Source organism: Colletotrichum tamarilloi (assembly GCF_030869305.1).
Source record: "Colletotrichum tamarilloi strain Tom-12 chromosome Unknown Scaffold_2.1, whole genome shotgun sequence".
Taxonomy (NCBI): domain Eukaryota; kingdom Fungi; phylum Ascomycota; class Sordariomycetes; order Glomerellales; family Glomerellaceae; genus Colletotrichum; species Colletotrichum tamarilloi.
The window spans coordinates 513,181-532,037 of NW_026849385.1; the positions used below are offsets into that span (position 1 = coordinate 513,181).

At 54.0% G+C, this 18,857-nt stretch overlaps 6 protein-coding genes across 6 annotated transcripts; 4 read left to right on the top strand and 2 right to left on the bottom strand.

The window, feature by feature from the left end:
• Nucleotides 1-8,202: 8,202 nt before the first annotated feature.
• CTAM01_00815 (uncharacterized protein) lies at nucleotides 8,203-8,676 on the top strand (the record flags this gene model as incomplete). Its single annotated transcript, XM_060516862.1, has 2 exons — nucleotides 8,203-8,325; nucleotides 8,644-8,676. The coding sequence occupies 2 exons, from the start codon at nucleotides 8,203-8,205 to the stop codon at nucleotides 8,674-8,676; spliced, it is 156 nt and encodes a 51-aa protein (XP_060388324.1).
• Nucleotides 8,677-10,073: 1,397 nt separating this feature from the next.
• On the top strand, nucleotides 10,074-10,511 carry CTAM01_00816 (uncharacterized protein; the record flags this gene model as incomplete). The annotated part of the gene is made up of 2 exons (XM_060516863.1): nucleotides 10,074-10,133; nucleotides 10,236-10,511. 2 exons carry the CDS (start codon nucleotides 10,074-10,076, stop codon nucleotides 10,509-10,511), a joined length of 336 nt encoding a protein of 111 aa, XP_060388325.1.
• Nucleotides 10,512-12,739: 2,228 nt separating this feature from the next.
• CTAM01_00817 (uncharacterized protein) lies at nucleotides 12,740-13,084 on the bottom strand (the record flags this gene model as incomplete). The annotated part of the gene is made up of 1 exon (XM_060516864.1): nucleotides 12,740-13,084. A coding segment is annotated over one exon (345 nt), but the record flags the coding sequence as incomplete, so codon positions are not given.
• A 589-nt stretch (nucleotides 13,085-13,673) lies between these two features.
• CTAM01_00818 (uncharacterized protein) lies at nucleotides 13,674-14,683 on the top strand (the record flags this gene model as incomplete). Its single annotated transcript, XM_060516865.1, has 3 exons — nucleotides 13,674-13,964; nucleotides 14,144-14,433; nucleotides 14,581-14,683. Coding segments are annotated over 3 exons (684 nt in total), but the record flags the coding sequence as incomplete, so codon positions are not given.
• On the bottom strand, nucleotides 13,897-14,308 carry CTAM01_00819 (uncharacterized protein; the record flags this gene model as incomplete). Its single annotated transcript, XM_060516866.1, has 2 exons — nucleotides 13,897-13,947; nucleotides 14,123-14,308. The coding sequence occupies 2 exons, from the start codon at nucleotides 14,306-14,308 to the stop codon at nucleotides 13,897-13,899; spliced, it is 237 nt and encodes a 78-aa protein (XP_060388328.1).
• An 844-nt stretch (nucleotides 14,684-15,527) lies between the features above and the next one.
• Nucleotides 15,528-17,872, top strand: CTAM01_00820 (KilA-N domain-containing protein; the record flags this gene model as incomplete). The annotated part of the gene is made up of 3 exons (XM_060516867.1): nucleotides 15,528-16,293; nucleotides 16,349-16,481; nucleotides 16,546-17,872. Coding segments are annotated over 3 exons (2,226 nt in total), but the record flags the coding sequence as incomplete, so codon positions are not given.
• Nucleotides 17,873-18,857: the final 985 nt, after the last annotated feature.

Genomic DNA, 18,857 nt, shown 5'->3' on the forward strand with positions numbered 1-18,857 from the left:
TTGGTCTTGATTCAAGTTGTAGAGACATGACTTGTGCTTGCGCCAGTTTGTGCTTGCCGGTGCTAGCATGGTAATCCGAGTCTGATTTTGGATCTCTGTACTGAAGTGAGGGTTGCTGTCATAACTGCTATTGCCTGGACTCTCGTGCGATGCTCGTGTTTGATTACAAAATGCCATCTCTACGACAAGAGCTGCACGGACAAAGACAACGTCAATTCGACTCAGTGCGTTCCGGTCCAGTCAGACAGCGGAGAGCATTTGCCCGTTCAGGTCGTTGAAAAGGCACCATCGCTGACCATCGCTGGCATCAATCCCATGTCATGTCGCGCAGACCGTATGTTCCAGCCCTCAGCCCCGGCCATGTTCCCATTGGACCAGCATCGTCGGCGACGTGGAACTACCCATTGGAACGGTACGGGTACTGTCAGACCTCATCTAACGCTACGCCGTCTGACCTGGCCCCTCCTCGCAGCTGCGGGAGCAACTCCTCGTGCTTCTCATGTAAGGCGGAAAACGGTCCGCTCATGCATGCTTATTGATGAATGAGAGTAGCAGAGGACAATATTCCTGGCAATATGATTTGCATAAGGACTTCTATCCTCAAGGAATCTGCTGCCGGCAGCCTCCACGTCGCCAGGGATAGTTTGCCTGCGATCAAAGGCGGTGCCTCTTGTTATATAGTAGAGCCAAATCGGCTATCCATATACATGGGGGCGAAGCTGCAAAATCTTGACTAAAGCTAAACAATGTATTTGCAGTCGAATAGGAAGAGAGCCTGGACATTCGACGTTGACTTGCGGTCGGTTGAGCTGGCTGGCTAGGTTTGTCTACGTCTCTGAGCAGATTGCGAATTCAATTGCTGAACGCGTTTCCAGATCAGGACAAGAGTCCCGGGACAGGTACTTTGGAGTTGCGGCGTGGTTGTGGGCGTAGGCGTAGACGCAGGCCCAAGTGCGTTGTAGATGGATGGTGTGGCTGCCGTCGACGTGGATTGCTATGATTCGCCCAAACTCGAATTGCTGGGACTCTCTCTCTCCGTCTGCCTCTCTCTCCCATATCGGCCAAAGAAGCGATGATGGCGCTGAACTGATAAGCCAAATTGCTGTTGGCCCCGGTCGGTGAACCAAAAAAACATCCAGGGAGTACAGGCTACATGGCCCCCCTAATTTATCCTGTACGATACGTCCGTATGTAAGTTATGGTATGTTAGCAACTTGACACAAGTGTCCAATGGTGTCTTTGGTGATGGATATTCGCGAAGAGTGCGCATAGACGTCAAGAAACTCCTGGGAGACCCTCCGGCCATATCCATCATAGTTTCAACACGATTCTGTGCAAGATGTTGTGTGCTGTGCAGTCTCGAATGATGGGCATATTACTAGGAGCATGACCAATTCCCGAGACCGGAATGTGTCGTGGGCGATGGAACGTTCGCTGTGCCAGTAAAGTCTGTTGATCCGGCTCAACGAAGTCGGTGCGATTTTATTCGATCAACTATTGCATCCCTTGGCGAAAGATAGCACATCGAAAGCATTGTCCCTGGGCACCATGGAAAGGCTAGAGAAAGTGAAGCAAGTCGTGGTGCAGAGACCTTTATTGTGACCGACCGATACGTACCCAGTACCTTGCAGACAGAGAGGGAAAGAGAGTTGACGGGTAGGCTAATGTGGCTCGGAGAAGGTAGACTCTTCCGCCAGATCACTGACACCAGTGAACTAGCTTCAAAAGCGGCAAGTGGTTCGCATGTACTATGTAGGCAAGCGATGTGGAGGTACGGTATCTCAACTAGATCGCAGCAAGTTCGAACATGTATCCGTACAGAGTAGTTTGCTGTGTGAGTGGGACACTTGGGAAGTGCGCCAATGCATGTGTGGCTACCGTTGTCCACTCTGCGACCGCAACGTAGTTATGGCACCTCATTGCAAAAAAGGTGACGCTGTTGAAGATAGAAGTTGAGCACGCTTGGTCTGTGACAAGTACGTAGCAATTGATGCCAACAGCTCTGAACAAGGCTTGGATTCTTGACGTTGTCTCTTCTCAATCGCCGAAATGTCTGGTGCAAAGGCACGGATTCGTTCAAGTCTGTGTCTTTCGTCTCTGTGGTACGCTTGGTAGTAGTTCCGTGACGGAACGAGGCGTCAGCCGCGGACCCGTCTTTCGCCGTGAATGGAGCCGAAATCCAACAAGCCAGGCTGGAGGGGAGTGGAGATGCCCTCAGCGAGCAGCTACCTACTTGGTCTATAGGGGTAAGTTTAAACTCCCTACCAGGTAGCGTGGGTCTGGCCAGGGTAGAGCAGTGACTCTCAATGGCCAAATTTGTGTTCGACGTGCACAAGAATCTCGAAAGTAATGCTGCTGATGTAATCTCGAAAAGCACGGGCGAAGATACCTGACAAGGGGGTTAAACTTTGGCCTGATACCGTAGTACCCTTCCTTGCAAGAGAGGAGCTTTCGAGCCTTGGAGCTCTGATCTCTTGGAAGGACAGAGTCTCATAGCCTGAGGCCCAAGTTGCATACTGGCAGTCTGTTATTCCTTCTCCAGGAGGACTCTGTTAGGGCTGTTGATGTACGGAGTATCTCGGTACAAGCTAGAAAGGAAGGGCTGGAGGACTGGGGTGCTCTTCGAGAGCACTGAAACGCACCCCTCCCTCCTCAACGTTAGATAAACACGTTGATTGGTCATGTTTTAGAGATGCTTAGCCGCCTTGCAGCTGGGTCATGCAAGTGCTCAAGCCAACATCAGTATCACACACTAATCCCTGTTGAATCTGCCATCTTTGGCATCCAGAATTTTAAGATGTCTGCAGGGTCTGGACGACATGGGGACCAGGGTTCGTCAGCTGCGTTGCTGATTGCTATCGTGCGCAATGCCACCATGCGGATACTGTGCCCCCAGACAAAGTATCCGTAATCCATACGGAGTACATGAAGAAGCTGTCCAAACCCCCACAGCAATGAGGAGATACACAGTAGTGCGCGGGAAGGACGACAAGTCCGCTTCCCAGGATGAGACGTGCGTTCGCGAGCAGAGTTGCAGTCGTCTGCATATTCTGTAGGTATAAACCTCATTTGGTGTAAGTCCCGAATCCAAGTCAGAAGAAAATGCATAGACGTTGTTGAACCCCCATTCGGGACGCCGTTGGTATTTCCTTTGATAACTCCAGGCCGAATCGGGTGACTCTCGTTGTATCCATTGGCTTCAGAACGCCACAACTACTCGTGTTCTACGCCTCAAGCACAGAGCGCCGACGGTAGCAGGACAGGAGCTACGACAAGGTGAGCGGCAAGCGGTCTATCGTTTTGTAACGTTGACCGCAGCTCGTTTCGACGTGCCGAGTCCGATCGAGTAGGAATTGTGAACGTCCGTCTCTGAAGTTTCGTGGCGATACATATGAAGCAACGCCTGTCGTTGTGCTTGACGTCTTGCTGCGACAAAGGGGGGAAAGCGCTCCTCCTGGTTTTTAGTGCTCACAGACATTTTGGCATTGCAACACGGGCAATTTCGTCTAATCAACGGCCTTTAAAAAGCTCGGCAAGGTGTTGCTATTGTATCTGACAGATGATCGAGGGTCAGTGCGATGTCGATGGACCTGCCATTACCATGGCTCGAATACTGTTGTCGCCGCGGTCCCCACCACCAGGTCTCACCCCTCCCATTCGAAGCTGTCGGAGTGAGACAAGGATTCAGAGCAGGTAACAAAGAGCTCTCTCGTCCGAAGAAAAGACCCTGAATGACTGAAAGCCATTGTCAGTGTGGCTGGCCATGTTGCTTATGAGACATGACTGAGGATTCAGGTACTAGGTCTTCCTGTTCTGAACGGGAACTCGTTGCTCTTCTCTTGAGAGCGTGTACACTTCTTTGGGAAAGCCAGTCTGGATCGACCACGAAATCGACCAACGAGGAGGGATGAACCGGCCGCGCTCGCAAGCCCCCGATGTGTGGAACAACCGCTCATGACATCTCAAATAGCCAGGCTGATAACCAACAGTGACGATGGCTTCCGTACGTTGATGAAAACGCATTGTGCAGGTGATTAGTCATGGACTGCGCTTCCACCGATACCCGCATTGGCTTAGCTGCTATCCGTATATTGGCAAAAATGTCCCCGGCCTGAATGGCAGCAGAAACGAAACGAAACAGGGGTTGGCTGCTTGTCTCCTCGCAACGAACCGATCACCATGTATCCGCAGTGTATGGCCACAAAGTCTCCGTATTGGTAGTGCCGTTTGGAGTTCGGCGATGATCACGAGCCAGGGGCCAGAGACAAGGAGCAGCACCCGTGACTGGGTTTGCGAGGTGATGTTAAGACCAAATCCATGGTAAGCCCAAAATAACGGCTACCTGTAGTGCACAGCTGCGTGTCGAGCTCAGCACGAGGAACCGCCTCAAATCCGTATAGGTACGCCTTCGGATACAAGCAAGAGAATCATGGTGCCGCTGGAGAAGGCGACCTGGTGGCAGTGACCCTGCAAAGAGTGTAGGTACCTCATGTACGGGCCGCAGCGTACAGGACGGAATCTTGCATTCGATTGCACATGCCTCCCCCCCCCCCCCCCCCCCCCCCCCCCCCCCCCCCCCCCCCCCCCCCCCCCCCCCCCCGCCCCCCCCCCCCACCCCCCCCCCCCCCGCACCCCCCCCACCCTCTCCCCCCCCCCCCCCCCCCCCCCCCCCCCCCACAGGCTTCTGCATCACACCGGGCTAGAAGCAACGCCGGAACACACATCCACCGTCCCTCCTAATGCGACGAGCCCCGCACCGGCCTGTCCCGTTGGCATTTGCTATGCGGTTGCGTGCCTTCGTGACTGAGCTTGTCGATTCTCATTGTGTCTCTTTTGAAAAAGATGGTCGTCTTTCGTAATGTCCTTGGTAAAGGGAGAGCCTCTAAGCTAATCGCTCCGTGACCCATATATCTCTGGAACCCGTATCCGTACTTTCCTCGCACCTCAAAGTCGCACCGAAGTCGGACCGCAACGTAGAGATATATCGTATCTGAAGTGTCGATTATTCCTAGCAGTCTTGTAGGGCCAGGCAAAGCCTTTGGGGGGCCCCTGCTGCGGGAACTTAGAAGAGCGCCGACCATCTAGCATACCACCTACGTTGACGCAGATGCATGCATTGCCCGACATGCAGCCACGAGGATGAACGACCTCCACCTTGTCGTCCACCTTTGTTAGAGATCTGAACTGGCTCTGTCGTTGATCTTAATCGCGGAGGCGCAGACACGCACGTCAATCGCGCTGTGAGAAGCTCATCCCTGCAGACGAAGAGGATCTGGTCCTCGGCCACTTTTTGGGTAGAGTGGCACAAATCCTTGATTCATGGGACTGTGACGCCCAGGAGTAGTCGAGATACTTTGCGTGTGTTCAAGCCGTACGCGGTCGGCAGAAAGCCTTTAACTGCATCCCGAGAGTTGTTGTCCTTCTTCCACCGCAGGAAGCTGGGCAGGAACTTTGTACGCCTGAGCAAACGGAAGTGTGTTCCATTATCCAGTCTCTTCATGTGCAACATCAACAAGCATGTTGTCAAAGCTGTCATGTATCACAAGCCCCGTCGGCGTTGCGTTGAGAGAACAGCCATCGAGGTTACCAAGCTAAGCATCCGAATCTGCTTGCTGTAGGCGGGCGTGGCAGGACACGAAGATCGAAAGAACTTCGGGCAGCACACAGAGGTCTTTAGCAGGTCCAAAGTTTCCTCATCTGCAGGAATCTTGCATTGCAGAATGGCCCATCGGAACATTTCCCCCATGGCAGGAAGAGCAGTCAGTCCGCCGTTACAATTGATCACCGAATTGGATGGAGCTGACCGAAGGGCAGCTTGCTTCAATAATGAGAGTGATGCGGCTTGGGACTACTGTAAACTTGACGCCGCTCAGTCACTTTGCGATCCATAGTACATTAGAGTTCGGTATCGTCGCCGTGCGTTGTCCCCCGTCAGTCGTCTTGGATGCGGCAGGAAAGAGAAACGACTCTTCTCAATACGGCACGAGGCAGTGGCGCCACAAGCCACCGTGTATGCCTGGCTACAAGCCTTGCAATGCTGCAATTCCCAAGCAACGTCGCGCGTTTGGCGTATTTGCTCACTTGAACATCTGTTTCGGCTGGCAACTTCGACATGCTCTCCGACAAGCGCAGAATTGTGGGCCTTCATAAGAGCAACACACGCCGTAGGATTTGAGCTCTCTGGGCATTACTAACGCCGCCGTAAAAGACGACGGGGGTAGTAAGGTAGATTGTGAAGCCATTTCGCGAGCAAGTCTGCTATTCCCATAAGCGACGGCGCAAACGAGGTGATGTGCAAGCCCGACTGCGCGTAATGAAATGGATGGCTTGAACAAAAGAAAGCAAACTCAGAGGCGTCATCCAGCATAGGTAGTGAGACCCAAAGCCATGAGAGTTGCGAAAGGCTTATGAAGTTATGAACCACCTTGTTTGAAAAGCCGGTCTATGACTGTCACCTAGCCGCGCCTACCAAAGGGGTTTGGCTGAGCTTGGCTAGGCGCCAGGAGTCTCGACCTGCGGACCTTGCGTGACGAGTTGGACTAGAGGGATAGGCGGGCTTGACGGTGTTTCTTTTTCCAGTCTTGGCAGCCGTTGGTTATTGTCGGCGGCGGCCGTCCGCAAGTCGACCAGTGGTGCGTGTTTTCTGATCCTTACGACAATGTCTCGCCGGCCGAAGGCTAAGACGGCATTTGCGACCAGCTTGCCGCTCTTATTACCTAGGTACTGTCATGGTCAAGGTGGAGGGTTGGATGAAAAGCTCGGGCGCAACGGAGATCCGTGAGAAACTAGCTAGGGCTTGAGTATTCGGAGCAGGGTTGAGTTGCCAGCGTTAGGTAGGATGAGCAAGGTGGCAGGTATCCGTATGTACAAAGTAGACGACTGATGTGGTCCGTGATGCCGATGTTTGCTCGAGGTGGTTGGGAGCGACCCGGCACCGGAGCTTTGGAGGGAACAAGTGTCTCCGTACACGTACTCGAGGCTCCAGCAGGGTTGAGGGTAGTCCGCTCGCCTGGGTCTGGCCATGACGGGACTCGAGGGTCCGGATGCGCCAGAAAAAAAGTGTGAGGGCAATTTGGAGGACGGGAGCCAGAGACAAACCAGCCCATGCTAAGAAGAGCAGGCGGTTCGAGGTTGATGCAGTCGAAGGCGTGCGTCCGCAGATGTCTCGCTGTGGAAACAAACAACAGTACTCCATCATTCCAACTTATCTGCCTACTTTGTAGGTTGAAGCAGACCAAGACCACAGCTCATCTTTATTGTGTGAAAGCACGATGCATTTGTGCAACGGGTGGCCCCGAGTGCATTCCCCGGGAAGCTCGGGAAGACATTGAATGAGGCTCGCCAACGTGCCTGGCAGCTCTGGTGACTGATCTTCATTTGAGTTGAGCCCTGGAACGCATGCCTGCCTTTCTGCGTCCAGGGGAAGGTAACCGCACACAGGTCGCTGCAAATTTCCGAGTAGAGAGACTCGGGTCGATGAGGACAGAATGTCGAAGAGCGAAGGGACCCCGGCCGTCTCAAGTTCTTGCAGCGAATAGGCGGAGAGAGAGGTATCTTGGCTCGATTCTCTGGCAATTGGCACAAGCACAGCGACTCTGTCAGTCTGGCTGTCGCTGTGGTTGTCGTTGTGCGCGTTGCGCACCATAGACCGCTCAGGAGGCAGAGACGGTGACGGTGACGGGCGATTCGAAGAGGCAAGGTGAGGCCCCTTCAATCGGCAGAAGAGCGTGGAGGCGTGCGATAGGTTGGAGAGGGGTCGGTGGGCATGAGACACTGAAACGATGAGAAAAAAGAAATGTGGTTGATGAACTGGCCGGCTGAATGCTAATGCTGTCGGGACGTCGCTGCCTACTTTGCTCACAGTCTGCACCCGTAAGGTAGGTAGTTCGCTCTGGATCAGGAAGTACAGGGAGTGGACTGCCTTACCCTTGGCAAGTCCGAATTGAAGGACCTCGGGATGTGAATGTCTTTACGGAGTGCAGAGTACGTATTGGTAGGTATAGAGCATCAGGATTTCGAAGTAGACATCGAAGTAGTCAGTCTGTCCTCCGCCAGTGAGCAGGGCACTTGCCTGAGATGCAGTTAAGGGATCTTATCTGGGGGAGATGGCGACAGCACCAATGTACCAAGGATATCCTCGAGACGTTGACGGGCACCTGCTTACGATAGCGGGCTTTTTTTGATACCTCAACCTACCCAACCATGACAGGCAGGAGGTATATTCTGTGGTACTACGTGGGAGGGACATGGATTGTCGACGATTCCTTCCTGGGCTGGATGGACCTGAAGGTCGACCATGTCACGAATGGAAACTTGAGCGAGATTGTAGGCAAGACCGGCCGCGTTGGGAACCTCAGGCAAAGAATCTCGTCACATCTGGGGCCGGGGAAGAAGGAGGTGGATTTGCGTGCTTGCCGAAGACTCAAGGATTTTCGGGTCTCTTAAGTTGCCCTTCCTTCCTCAGAAATCTATGCAGCAAGAAGTAAAGGGAAAGTATGCAGTAAGTATGGAACACGAGGATGCCGTTTTAAACTCGATACCAGTACCGTACCTTTTCCCTACCTACATCTTACCTGACGCATGTAAAGTGCGACCACAAACAATGTCTTACGTAATTAACTACAATTCTAATGCATCTTACAGTCCGATCACGATAACAACATGTCGAACAAATAACAGGAAATGGCCGCCGACGCATGTTACGCATGGAACTGAGCAAATTGGAAGGTTATGAATGATGATAGTCGTCTATCAGCGAAAGAGATTCGGCCCGCAACTGCCTTCCTAGATAAGGTGTTGGAAGGGAAGGTGAGGTACGGACATTATATCCGTGAAGTCGGCTTTCTTTCCCACAAACCGTTCATGGTTCTTCCTGCCGTGGTGTCCACCACTTGTTGCTCCAAAGGACCAATTTGGAAGTTGCAGCGCCCACCTACCAGCCACCACCTTGCCGCGATTGTGACGGGGACTTCTGCCCATGTTGATTTTCTATACCCTAGTCATCATCCACTCTTGCTCCGCAAAGGGAAAGCAGGGCAAGGCACATAGGGTTCGCAGCGGGGCCGGCGCGGAGAAGGCACTGGACAGGTTCACCAAGTCAAATCGGCAGGGCAGGCATGGGAGGGCGGAAAACAAGCAAGCAAGCAAGCAATTGAGCAAGCAGCACGCACGTCGCACGCCGCACGCCGCACACGAGGGACAGATGAGCAAAGCGGGTTTCCTGCGAGATGTGGAAACGCAAGGCAAGGCAAAGCAAAGCAAAGCAAAGCAAGGCAAGGCAAGACAAGACAAGACGCGACAGAATCCGCTGACCCAGACCTGATCAGACCAACCAGCCAGCCAGCCTGATTCTCTCCCCAGTCAGCAGGCCGGCGACAACGATGACAGACCTGTGGAGAGTCAGCATCAGCATCCCTACGGATACTCCGTATGAATACGTACATGGAGAGAGACGACAACAGCAAGGTCAGCCAAGATAGCGTTACAAGATCTGCCTTTTGACATGCGCATGGCCCTCTGCCGCACAGTGCAGCAACGTCTGTGCTTTCGAGCACCATTGTCGGGAACCCCCCAGCCAGCCCAGCGCACTAAGATCAGAGATGCATCAAGCGGCAAGCCAATCCTTAACCCTTGGTCTAAACAGACGAGGGAGCACGGGAGGACCAACTGCGGTATGGTCAGATACCCCCAAATCGGCCCAGTGTCGTTTTTATATCCTCTTACCGAGTGCTAGTAGTGTAGGCTCGGCAATCGACAGCGAACGCCCCCCTTCTATGTCTCCTGGTTCGCTGCGCGCTGCGCTAAACCGACGGCGTTGTGCTTGGAGTCCATCAGAAGCGTCGAGAAGACGACGATGCGCTATTGGCTTGCTTCTTCTTGTTCTTCCTTCGCCGCTCGCTCTCGTCTTTTTTTATCCCTTGCCTCGGGTCCTAGACTTGCAACGGTGCTTCTACCGGTAGTGAGGCCATTGTTGTCAACCATTTGCTATTGAGGCTCTTGTCTTGTTGACCTTTGATACCGGGACTTTGACCAATAGCCGCTTGCTACACTGCCTCACCTAACCTCACCTAACCATGAAGAAACTGCGCCGCTCTGAGATGATGGCCTTGGCCGCCGCCAATGGCACATGGACCGTACCTTGGTGTCGGGTACGATTAACTTTTCCTTCGAAGCAATGGACACCCGAACCCTACATGCGCCGACCGGATGACATGACACTTTTGTTGGAACGGCAGTACCTTGCGACGGAACTCAAGTCCGGGACAAAACAGGCCCTGGAGATGCCGTGCTTCATTGGCAGCTGCGGCGGAAACATCCAACATCCAAACGCACAGTCCACTGTCTGCCCGACGGCCTTCGAGGTTCGGTCGAACAACAAAGGTCACAACAATGACACGGCCAATGGGTCAAGGAGAGCACAAGAGGCAACGCCAAGTCCGAGGCCCAAGGGTAGGCAGATAGAATGGATGGATCGAGGAGCACGGCCGGGACACTGTGCCAACCAGCGTTAAGCCCGCCTTATTACAATGTTGTCAACCGCGGTTGCCGCTGCGGCCACCATCTCCATCTGCTGAACCGCTCGGGTCGCCTTACTAATTTGCCGGACTTTACTGCAGCCTCTATCATCTTGGTTTGACCGTCTGGTCCGAGTGATGTGAGTTATACCCGGTCTTGTTCGTTGTTGAGGAAATGGATGACACCAAAGCCTAGGTCTGGGCTTGAAGTCTAGCACACTCTACTCTCTATGTCTCGAACAAGACGACACTGACGAGTTGCGGGGCTCTAGCGGCGGTGCGCTGAGTGACTGGCAATGGACATTGGTCACAGCGTCGCTGGAGACTTGGAACCGACGACCTCCGTCCACATGCCCGGGGCTGTGTCGGGGTTGAAGAACGATTCGAAAACAGCCAGCATTGCCACGGAGAGAAATTAACTACGGAGTACAGGATACGCATCAATGAGACAAGTTGACCAGCGGGCAGAAGCGATCAGTGCTTTTGGATCTTCAGATCGGTCCCCTGGAAACTGAAAAGACCTTGAACTTGGGTTTCCAACCAAAAGCTGACAGTTTCTTGATTTGCCATGCTCTGTGTGTTTGTGCAGAGAGAGAAACTCGAGACGCCACTCTTCAAATCACAAAAGGACGAGAAAGAAAAGACGAAACAACACGAGTATCGGCGCAATGGCGACGGCCCAGAGACATGAGAATCGCCATTCGTCTCTGGCCGACGTCACTTGGACTTGGAAAGAGCATTTGATATGCACTCTTTGGACTATGGCACATAGATTCACGGGCTCCAGATCGGGCCCACTCCACTTCTTCCCATCTCTGTCGAGGCTCGTCTCTCATCTCCCAAGTCCCCGCACAAGGGCAGGCTCAGTCGACGTCCCGTCGGGATAGTGATACTGGATTCAAGCGAGATACAGATTGTGTCTGGTTTCGTTTCGATGCTTGTGCAAGTTACACACCGTTCTTCCAGTGCTGCTTGCTCTCAGTTCGCCGGGGGATAAGTTGCTCTGGTCTCATGGATCCGTAGCGTGGGAACAGTAGGGTCGGTCGAGGTCGTTTGGCACAGAGCAGCCAACGTCGACGCCCACATTCTGCTCGGTCGCAGTTGCGGTCGGGTGAGGTACGATGTTCGCACAGGTATTGGTACCTCGTCTCGTGAGAGTCCTTGGGCTTGGAATAGGCCCTAGGCCTGGCGGGCTTCCCTGCCAATGCAAAGCCCTGGCATTATCTACAGTGGCCTGCTTGATTGCGTTGAACTGCGTTTACCTGCGTAGTCTGGACATTGTCTAGATGGGAATCCATCATTGCCCGTACGCCTGCTCCTCCACGTTGTCCGTCCGCCTCAGAGTGTCTAGGCCCGGTGTGTTGAGTATTCCTTCTGAAAGGCCGACAGACCGACCGCGACAGACTGGGGCTTGAACTCAGGCCATGGGCCACCCTGGTCAAGGACAACAGACCCCTCTCTTCCTGGTGTCACCCTACTCTGACCACGCCCCTCGAGCGACGACACTAGGCCCCGGGAAACGACAACGAAGCCCACGTTCAACGAGGCCCTCGACGCCATTACTCCCGTGGCACGCCCCCCCTTCCCGATTCTTGTCGCTGTCCTTCCCTACACCCACCGAACGGCGACGGTTAGCTTAGCCTGGCCGTACCACCCTTCCAGGGCTCGGGTAGCTGGCTGAGAATACCTACTCTCTGCGCCCCAGCCCGACCCAATGGTCAAGGCCGAAGAAGAGACGAAAAAGAGAGGTGAGTGCCGGCGGTAGAGTCGCTTACCGACGCGGCCACGGATCAACCTGACAGAGCGAGTCAGAGTGAGAGAGAGATGGAGCTTGGGGCTTGGAGCCGGTACTTGGAGGGAGGAACAGGTTTCGAGGTGCGGACGCAGAAGCAGAGTAAAAAGGCCCGCTGCCAGCTAAGGCAAGGTACGGAAAGGCAATGTGAGGTGAGGTGATGGATGTGCTGTTGAGGTTCGCATTCCCACATGGATAGAGAGGAAGGCAAGACAGGGCAAAACGCAGTAAGCGTACCGGCACCGCACGCTGTATCCGTACCCCGTACGGCTTGTTGGCAGAGAAAGAGAGAGAGAGAGACTGAGCGGAGTCTTTAGGCACTTGTGAACACAAGGTACTCCGTACGAGTCAATATCCCCACTTTTCCCTAAGGCTTCTTCTCGTTCGCTCCATCCAGAAGCTGAGGATAAGTCGACAGACTGGGGGAACATTGTCAGTTCCGTCCCGTCCACATACGAGAAACAGAGCCCACACCTGGGACTTGGAGTCGGGAAAAAGAAAAGATAAACAGCAAGAAAGATACGGTACCAATGACAGGCCGTATGAGCGACCAGAGGAAGGACCAGGACCATGCTGCGTACACGAGACCCCGAAGGAGTCGTAGGTACCGACTACATTGCATCCTGAAGTGCACGTCCCATGCCATTAACAGTACTTCGTAGACAGGCGTTGCGAAATAGACATTGAGGCAAAAGAAAAATAAACGTAAAGGGAGAAAGCAGTTGAAGGAGCTGACGATGGTTGGGTACCGAGACAAGGAACATGGACAGCGCAGTACGTCCGTACCTTACCTTGGTTCCAGAGACGGATCGAGGTTAAGCTCCCAGCTCCATGAAATTGAATGCGAATACCGGTACACTCAAGGTAGGCAAGGGAAGAAGGCTCCTTGGGTAGTAGGGTCCATGATTCTGCTGTCTGCTCGCTCCTCTGGACTTTGGAGCGCGTGTGCGTTGGCTGTTGGCTGTATGTGCCTCCATGTGTGCCGCGGATGCGTGTGTGTCAGTGTCCAGAGTGTGTGTGTGTGTGTGTGTGGCTTCGTCGTCGACGACCGAAGTACCGGGATACTTTGCGCACCTCAACTTTCGCTCATCTGTCCGCCGATACTTTACCTTACCGGGTGGGAAGAAAAAAGCTGGATACGTATCTTTTCCGCCAGTCGTCGCTCTAACTCGGTTTTTTTTCTTCTCTTCCTTCTCGCACCCCCCACCTCACCCCCCTTCTCCGCTCTTCATCCTCCTCCCCTCCTTCTCCTCTTCTCCTCCCATCTAGCATCCCATTCAATCCCTTCCCCCCCCATCCATCCCACTTGGTAGAGACCCCCCGGTCTCCGTACCACGGTACTTTCGGCCTTATCCTCGCCCTCCAGCTTGCTCGTCCTTCACCCTCCCCCAAAGACCCCCTCATCTGCGACCCCCGGTCGGCCGGACTGTCCACTTAGCAGCAGCACTGAACGGCCAAACCCACCAGTCTCTGAGCTCCTCCGGGGAGGGGGGGGGGCAGGCCCTTGGCCTGTGCCATTTTCTCAACCCAAGCCCACCTACCTTGTCGAACGCCGCTACCAGAGTCCGTATCTTTTGCCCGTGAGATACCTCAGTCCTCGCCGCTATACTTGCCCTCCCAGCACAGCGTCGCGCTACCTGGCTCCGTACGCAAGTATGGTACGGAGTACGGGCCAGACAGTTCACAGTAGACAGACAGATAGACAAATGGGCCAAAGAAAGCAAGCGAGCGGGCAAAAGAGAGCGCGAGAGAGAGAGAGAGAGAGACAGAGACAGAGAGAACCCTACCGCTCTTCTAGTAGACACACAGTACCTACCTGCGAAATATCGCCTAACAGTACCTGGTCCTTCTGCCTCTCCGCCTCTCTGCACCTCTCGCTCTGAGTCTCTGGGTCCTGGAGTCTGCGCTCGCTCTGCTTCGACCTCTCGGTGCCCCATGGACCCTGCCCCATGCTCTTGAGCTCTGCCATGTCCGTACCGCTACCGCCGTACCACACCAGCATCGACCAAAGTGCGGATACCGCAGTACCCCAGTAAGGTACCTTTACCCTCAACCCTCAATCCTCAACCCGCACCTGCACCTTGCACTTGCGCCGGCCGGGGTGGGCGTGGACATGGGCCAGAGGGCGTGTGTGGTGTGGATTGTGGATGGATGGACTTCGACCTGCCTCCTCTTCTTTTCTCACCACCAAAAACAAAACCTTCCCACGCCCGTCTTCTTTCTTTTCTTTCTACCTCTCACGACTCCACCAACCACCTCCAATATTCCACTCAGGATAGCCAAAGAGGCGAGGACGGTAAGTCAGAACTTCTTCTACACTTCCACTGCCTCTTCTACCCTCTTCTTCCACCTCCTCACCTCACCTCAACCCGCCTAACCTCCAACTACCCTTCTCATTCCTCTGCTGCACCTCCTACTGCACACCCGCCCCCATTCCTATATACGCCAAACTCGTAGCTAATGTACCTGCATTAGAAGAGTTGGGCGAGCTCGACGAAGAAAAAAAAAAGAGAAGCAAATATCAAGGAAGACCAAGACGATTCACCTGCTCTCCTCGAGTGTTTGTGTGCTGTGTCTGGTACCTGCCTGAATAGAGACCTCCAAACAAACGGCCCTCCACCGCTTGTTACTCAGCCCCGATTTCAGAAGAAAAAGGGCATTCCCTCGCTTCGCATCGTCACCGTCCTCGGCTCCATTCGTGCAACCCGCATTGCAATTTCGAGAGACTCACCCCAAGTCTCCTCTTCTGCCACCTCGACAAACGTCTTCTCCATCAGTTAGCCTGCAACCTAAGGCTTACGACCGCCAATTCGACAAGACACCGCAGCTACCAAATCGCCGCCTCCGCCATCTCCATCAAACCTCAGATGCTACGAAGATAGAATCTCCTGATTTTTAACGACTGCTTACGACGACCACGACCGTCCTGATCTGTTTCTTTTTTTCAAAAGAACCATTGTGTTGTACGGATTATTCCGTCCATACTTTGTAGCACCGTCACCGCTGGAAGCAACTGCAGTCTTTGCGCCGCCGAGCCACATCCGCTGCTTCCAATTGCCCTTGCTCCAAGCTTCTTCGGATATCTAGTCCGGCACCACGACAAGACTCCTCGAAAGAGAATTGCTTTCTCTTTCCGCACGTCTGACATCCTGCTGCTGTCGTAGTTTCGAGGCTCGCTAGGCGAACCCGGACTTTACTGATCTCTGGTGTTTGGTGGTAGAACCTTCGGGGCAACAACCGTGAAACTGGATTTACCGTCGATTTCTTCAGTGCAAACCCGGGGACCGACCGACGTGTCGTATTACAACGCTCACCCGGCTCAGAGGCCGTCGTACATGAACAGCGAGAGAGTGCCGTCTCTTCCATTGCCCAACCTGCATCAGGCGTACTCATCGGGTACCTCGTCACCCCGGGTCAGCTCAATCGGCTCCGCTTCAAGCTCTCACGCAGGCTCGCAGTCGTCCTTCACGTCGGCCGCATCCTCCCACGGACCCAAGACACCTTCTCCCACTCTGCCCATCAACGCGGCGATCCCTGGATCTTCCGGTCAGCCAATTGGTGGTTACGAGCATTACCCCGCCATGAATCAACCTGCAGCAGACATGTACTATCAGCAACATATTTCTGCCGGTCAAGCGCCACCGCCCCAGACCGTGACGTCCGGCGCAATGTCTTACCACTCCCAGCCACCGCCGTTACAGCCAAGCCATCTGCCTCAATATCAGCAGCAGACTCAATACGGCCAGCCGTACGGTTATGCCAATGGCTTGACTTCGCCTCAAAGCGCTCCCGTGAACAACGGAATGGGTGGACAGAACGTGCTGCCTCTCCCAGGTGTCAACCCTGGAGGTTTCCAGGGTTTCGACACCACTGGCCAAGTCGCCCCTCCCGGTATGAAACCCAGAGTCACGGCCACTTTGTGGGAGGATGAAGGCAGCCTGTGCTTCCAGGTTGAGGCACGAGGCATCTGTGTTGCGCGTCGCGAGGGTAAGTTCGATTGGCATATCCAATGGTCGCTGAAGCATGCTAACATGCACACTAGATAATCACATGATCAATGGCACCAAGCTATTGAACGTCGCGGGTATGACCCGCGGTCGCCGCGATGGAATTCTCAAGAGCGAGAAAGTGAGACACGTCGTAAAGATTGGCCCTATGCACCTTAAGGGTGTCTGGTGAGTTTCATGTGCCCCAAGACAAATCCGGCCGGGCTAGGTCTAACGTGAGGAAAAATAACAGGATCCCTTTTGAGAGAGCTTTGGACTTTGCAAACAAGGAGAAGATCACCGAACTGCTCTATCCCCTCTTCGTCCACAACATTGGCGCTCTGCTCTACCACCCCACGAACCAGACTCGCACCAACCAAGTCATGGCTGCTGCTGAACGCCGCAAGGCAGAACAGAGCCAGATGCGCGGTGCCCCTCAGAATGGCGCCCCTGGGCTGCCGTCTATTCAACAGCACCATCATCACTCTATGGGACTGCCTGGACCTCAGCAACCACTGCCGTCCCATGCTAACATGGGCCGTCCCACTCTTGACCGCGCCCACACGTTTCCTACTCCTCCGACTAGCGCTTCTAGCGTAATGGGTGGCAGCATGGGCGCCTCAGACAACGGATTCCAGTGGGCTCAATCTCAAGGAATGACCAACGCGCAGCCCCAGAACCCCATGTCTATTGACACTGGCCTCAGCAATGCCCGTTCCATGCCGGCAACTCCTGCCTCCACACCGCCTGGCTCCACCATTCAGAACATGCAGCCCTATCAGACCGGCACACAGCAATACGACAGCTCCAGGGCCATGTACAACCAGTCTTCTCAGCAGTCCCCTTACCAAACCAGCCAGGGCTCGCAAGATCGCTCCGTATACGGTCAGAACGACCCATACGCTAAGAGCGATATGGGTCCTCCGTCAGCACGGCCCGCTGCAGCGAGCGCCACCCAGGATCAGAAGCCCTCAAACGGCATCATGCATCCTGATTCCAATGCTCCTCAGCCTGCGGGCGAGGAAGAGGCAGACCACGAGCACGACGCCGAGTACACCCACGACAGCGGCGCCTACGATGCCAATCGCGGATCGTACAACTACTCGGCTCCTCCCGTTGGATCCCTTGCCACCGAACACCAACACCTCTCTCCTGAGATGACGGGTTCGCCCAACCACCCTCCTGCATCAGGCCGTGCTACTCCCCGTACCGCCACTGCACCTCAGCCCTACTACTCCCAGCAGGCCGGCTACAGCACGCCTCCGCGTGTCGCTCAGCAATCTTCAAGCAACCTCTTTAATGTAATCACCGACCGCAATTCTGCAGCTGCTGGTGGTAACAATGTTTACCAGACCCAGTCCGACATGAACTCCATGCCCAACGGGTACCCCTCACAGATGAACGGTGCCTCGAGTGGCATCAAGCGTGGTCGTGATGATGACGACGACCTGCAGCGTCCGCTGAGCGGTGGCAGCATGGACATGAAGCGCAGAAAGACGCTCATGAACTCGGCTGTTCCCACGTATGACACCATGGCTCGCGCTCCTCCCGTTATGGCTCAACAGCAGCAAGGAAGATAGTGGCGGCGACATTTGTGGGCCGGCCATACTCTATCAGCCCTGAACCTCAGTCACTTCATTGGTGGGCGTTGTGGCGACATTTGGTTTGAGGCATAATGATAAACTGATTATGATCCTGAAGCCTCGAGTGCGAGGCCTCTTGACATTCTTTGCACACCAATTTTCTTATTTGTCTTTTTATTCGCGAGACGACTTTTCGGCATCGAGAACCCATTGGAGACGACGCTGACGAGCTGACGACTTCTCATTCCCTGTTTTTTAAATGCCCATCACGGCTGTAGATGCTGATGAATGACGCCTTGCATGGAGGAGGACGTAATCCTAAAGACTCGACCATTCTCCTTTTTTCCGGATCTTCGGGACAACATACACGAAAGAGCACGGTGGGGTTGGAAACTACGGCCTGTTGGCCCGTTATGACACTCGGGCAATGCGGCATGCGAACACCACATCGGAGGACGGACCATCAACATCACCGACATCTTTTCCTTTGCTTTGGTTTCAAATACAGTGGAGGATCATCTGGCGCTGAAACGTGTCAGAGATGGGGGATTAGGATGATGACCTTATGACGATTGTTCCTTTCACAAAAGTGTGAGACGTGTGTTGGAAACTGTCTCTTTAGGTAATGACTTGACGAATGGAAATAAAAAAAGCTGTTGCTGCCTTAAAATTACAGGCCTTGTAAACCGTGAAGTTGTGATGTTGAAGGCAATCTCTTCTTCTTGATAATTGGACGGGCAGAGCACTTCAGGTCAAGAGTGAGAACCAATCTGACTGGCGATTGGGTTATGGTTTTGGCTAGTGTTGATGTCGGTCGGTCTCACGGATATACAAATCGTCTCGATATCGATTGACTTCAACGACCTGGGTTCTCAACTATCCAATACGGGTTTAATGTTGGAAATGAGAACAGGACTAAGACTCACTCGACTAGGTGATAATTCAGATCCCGTTCTAGGTTTATTCGAGCAGAGCTGGAGAT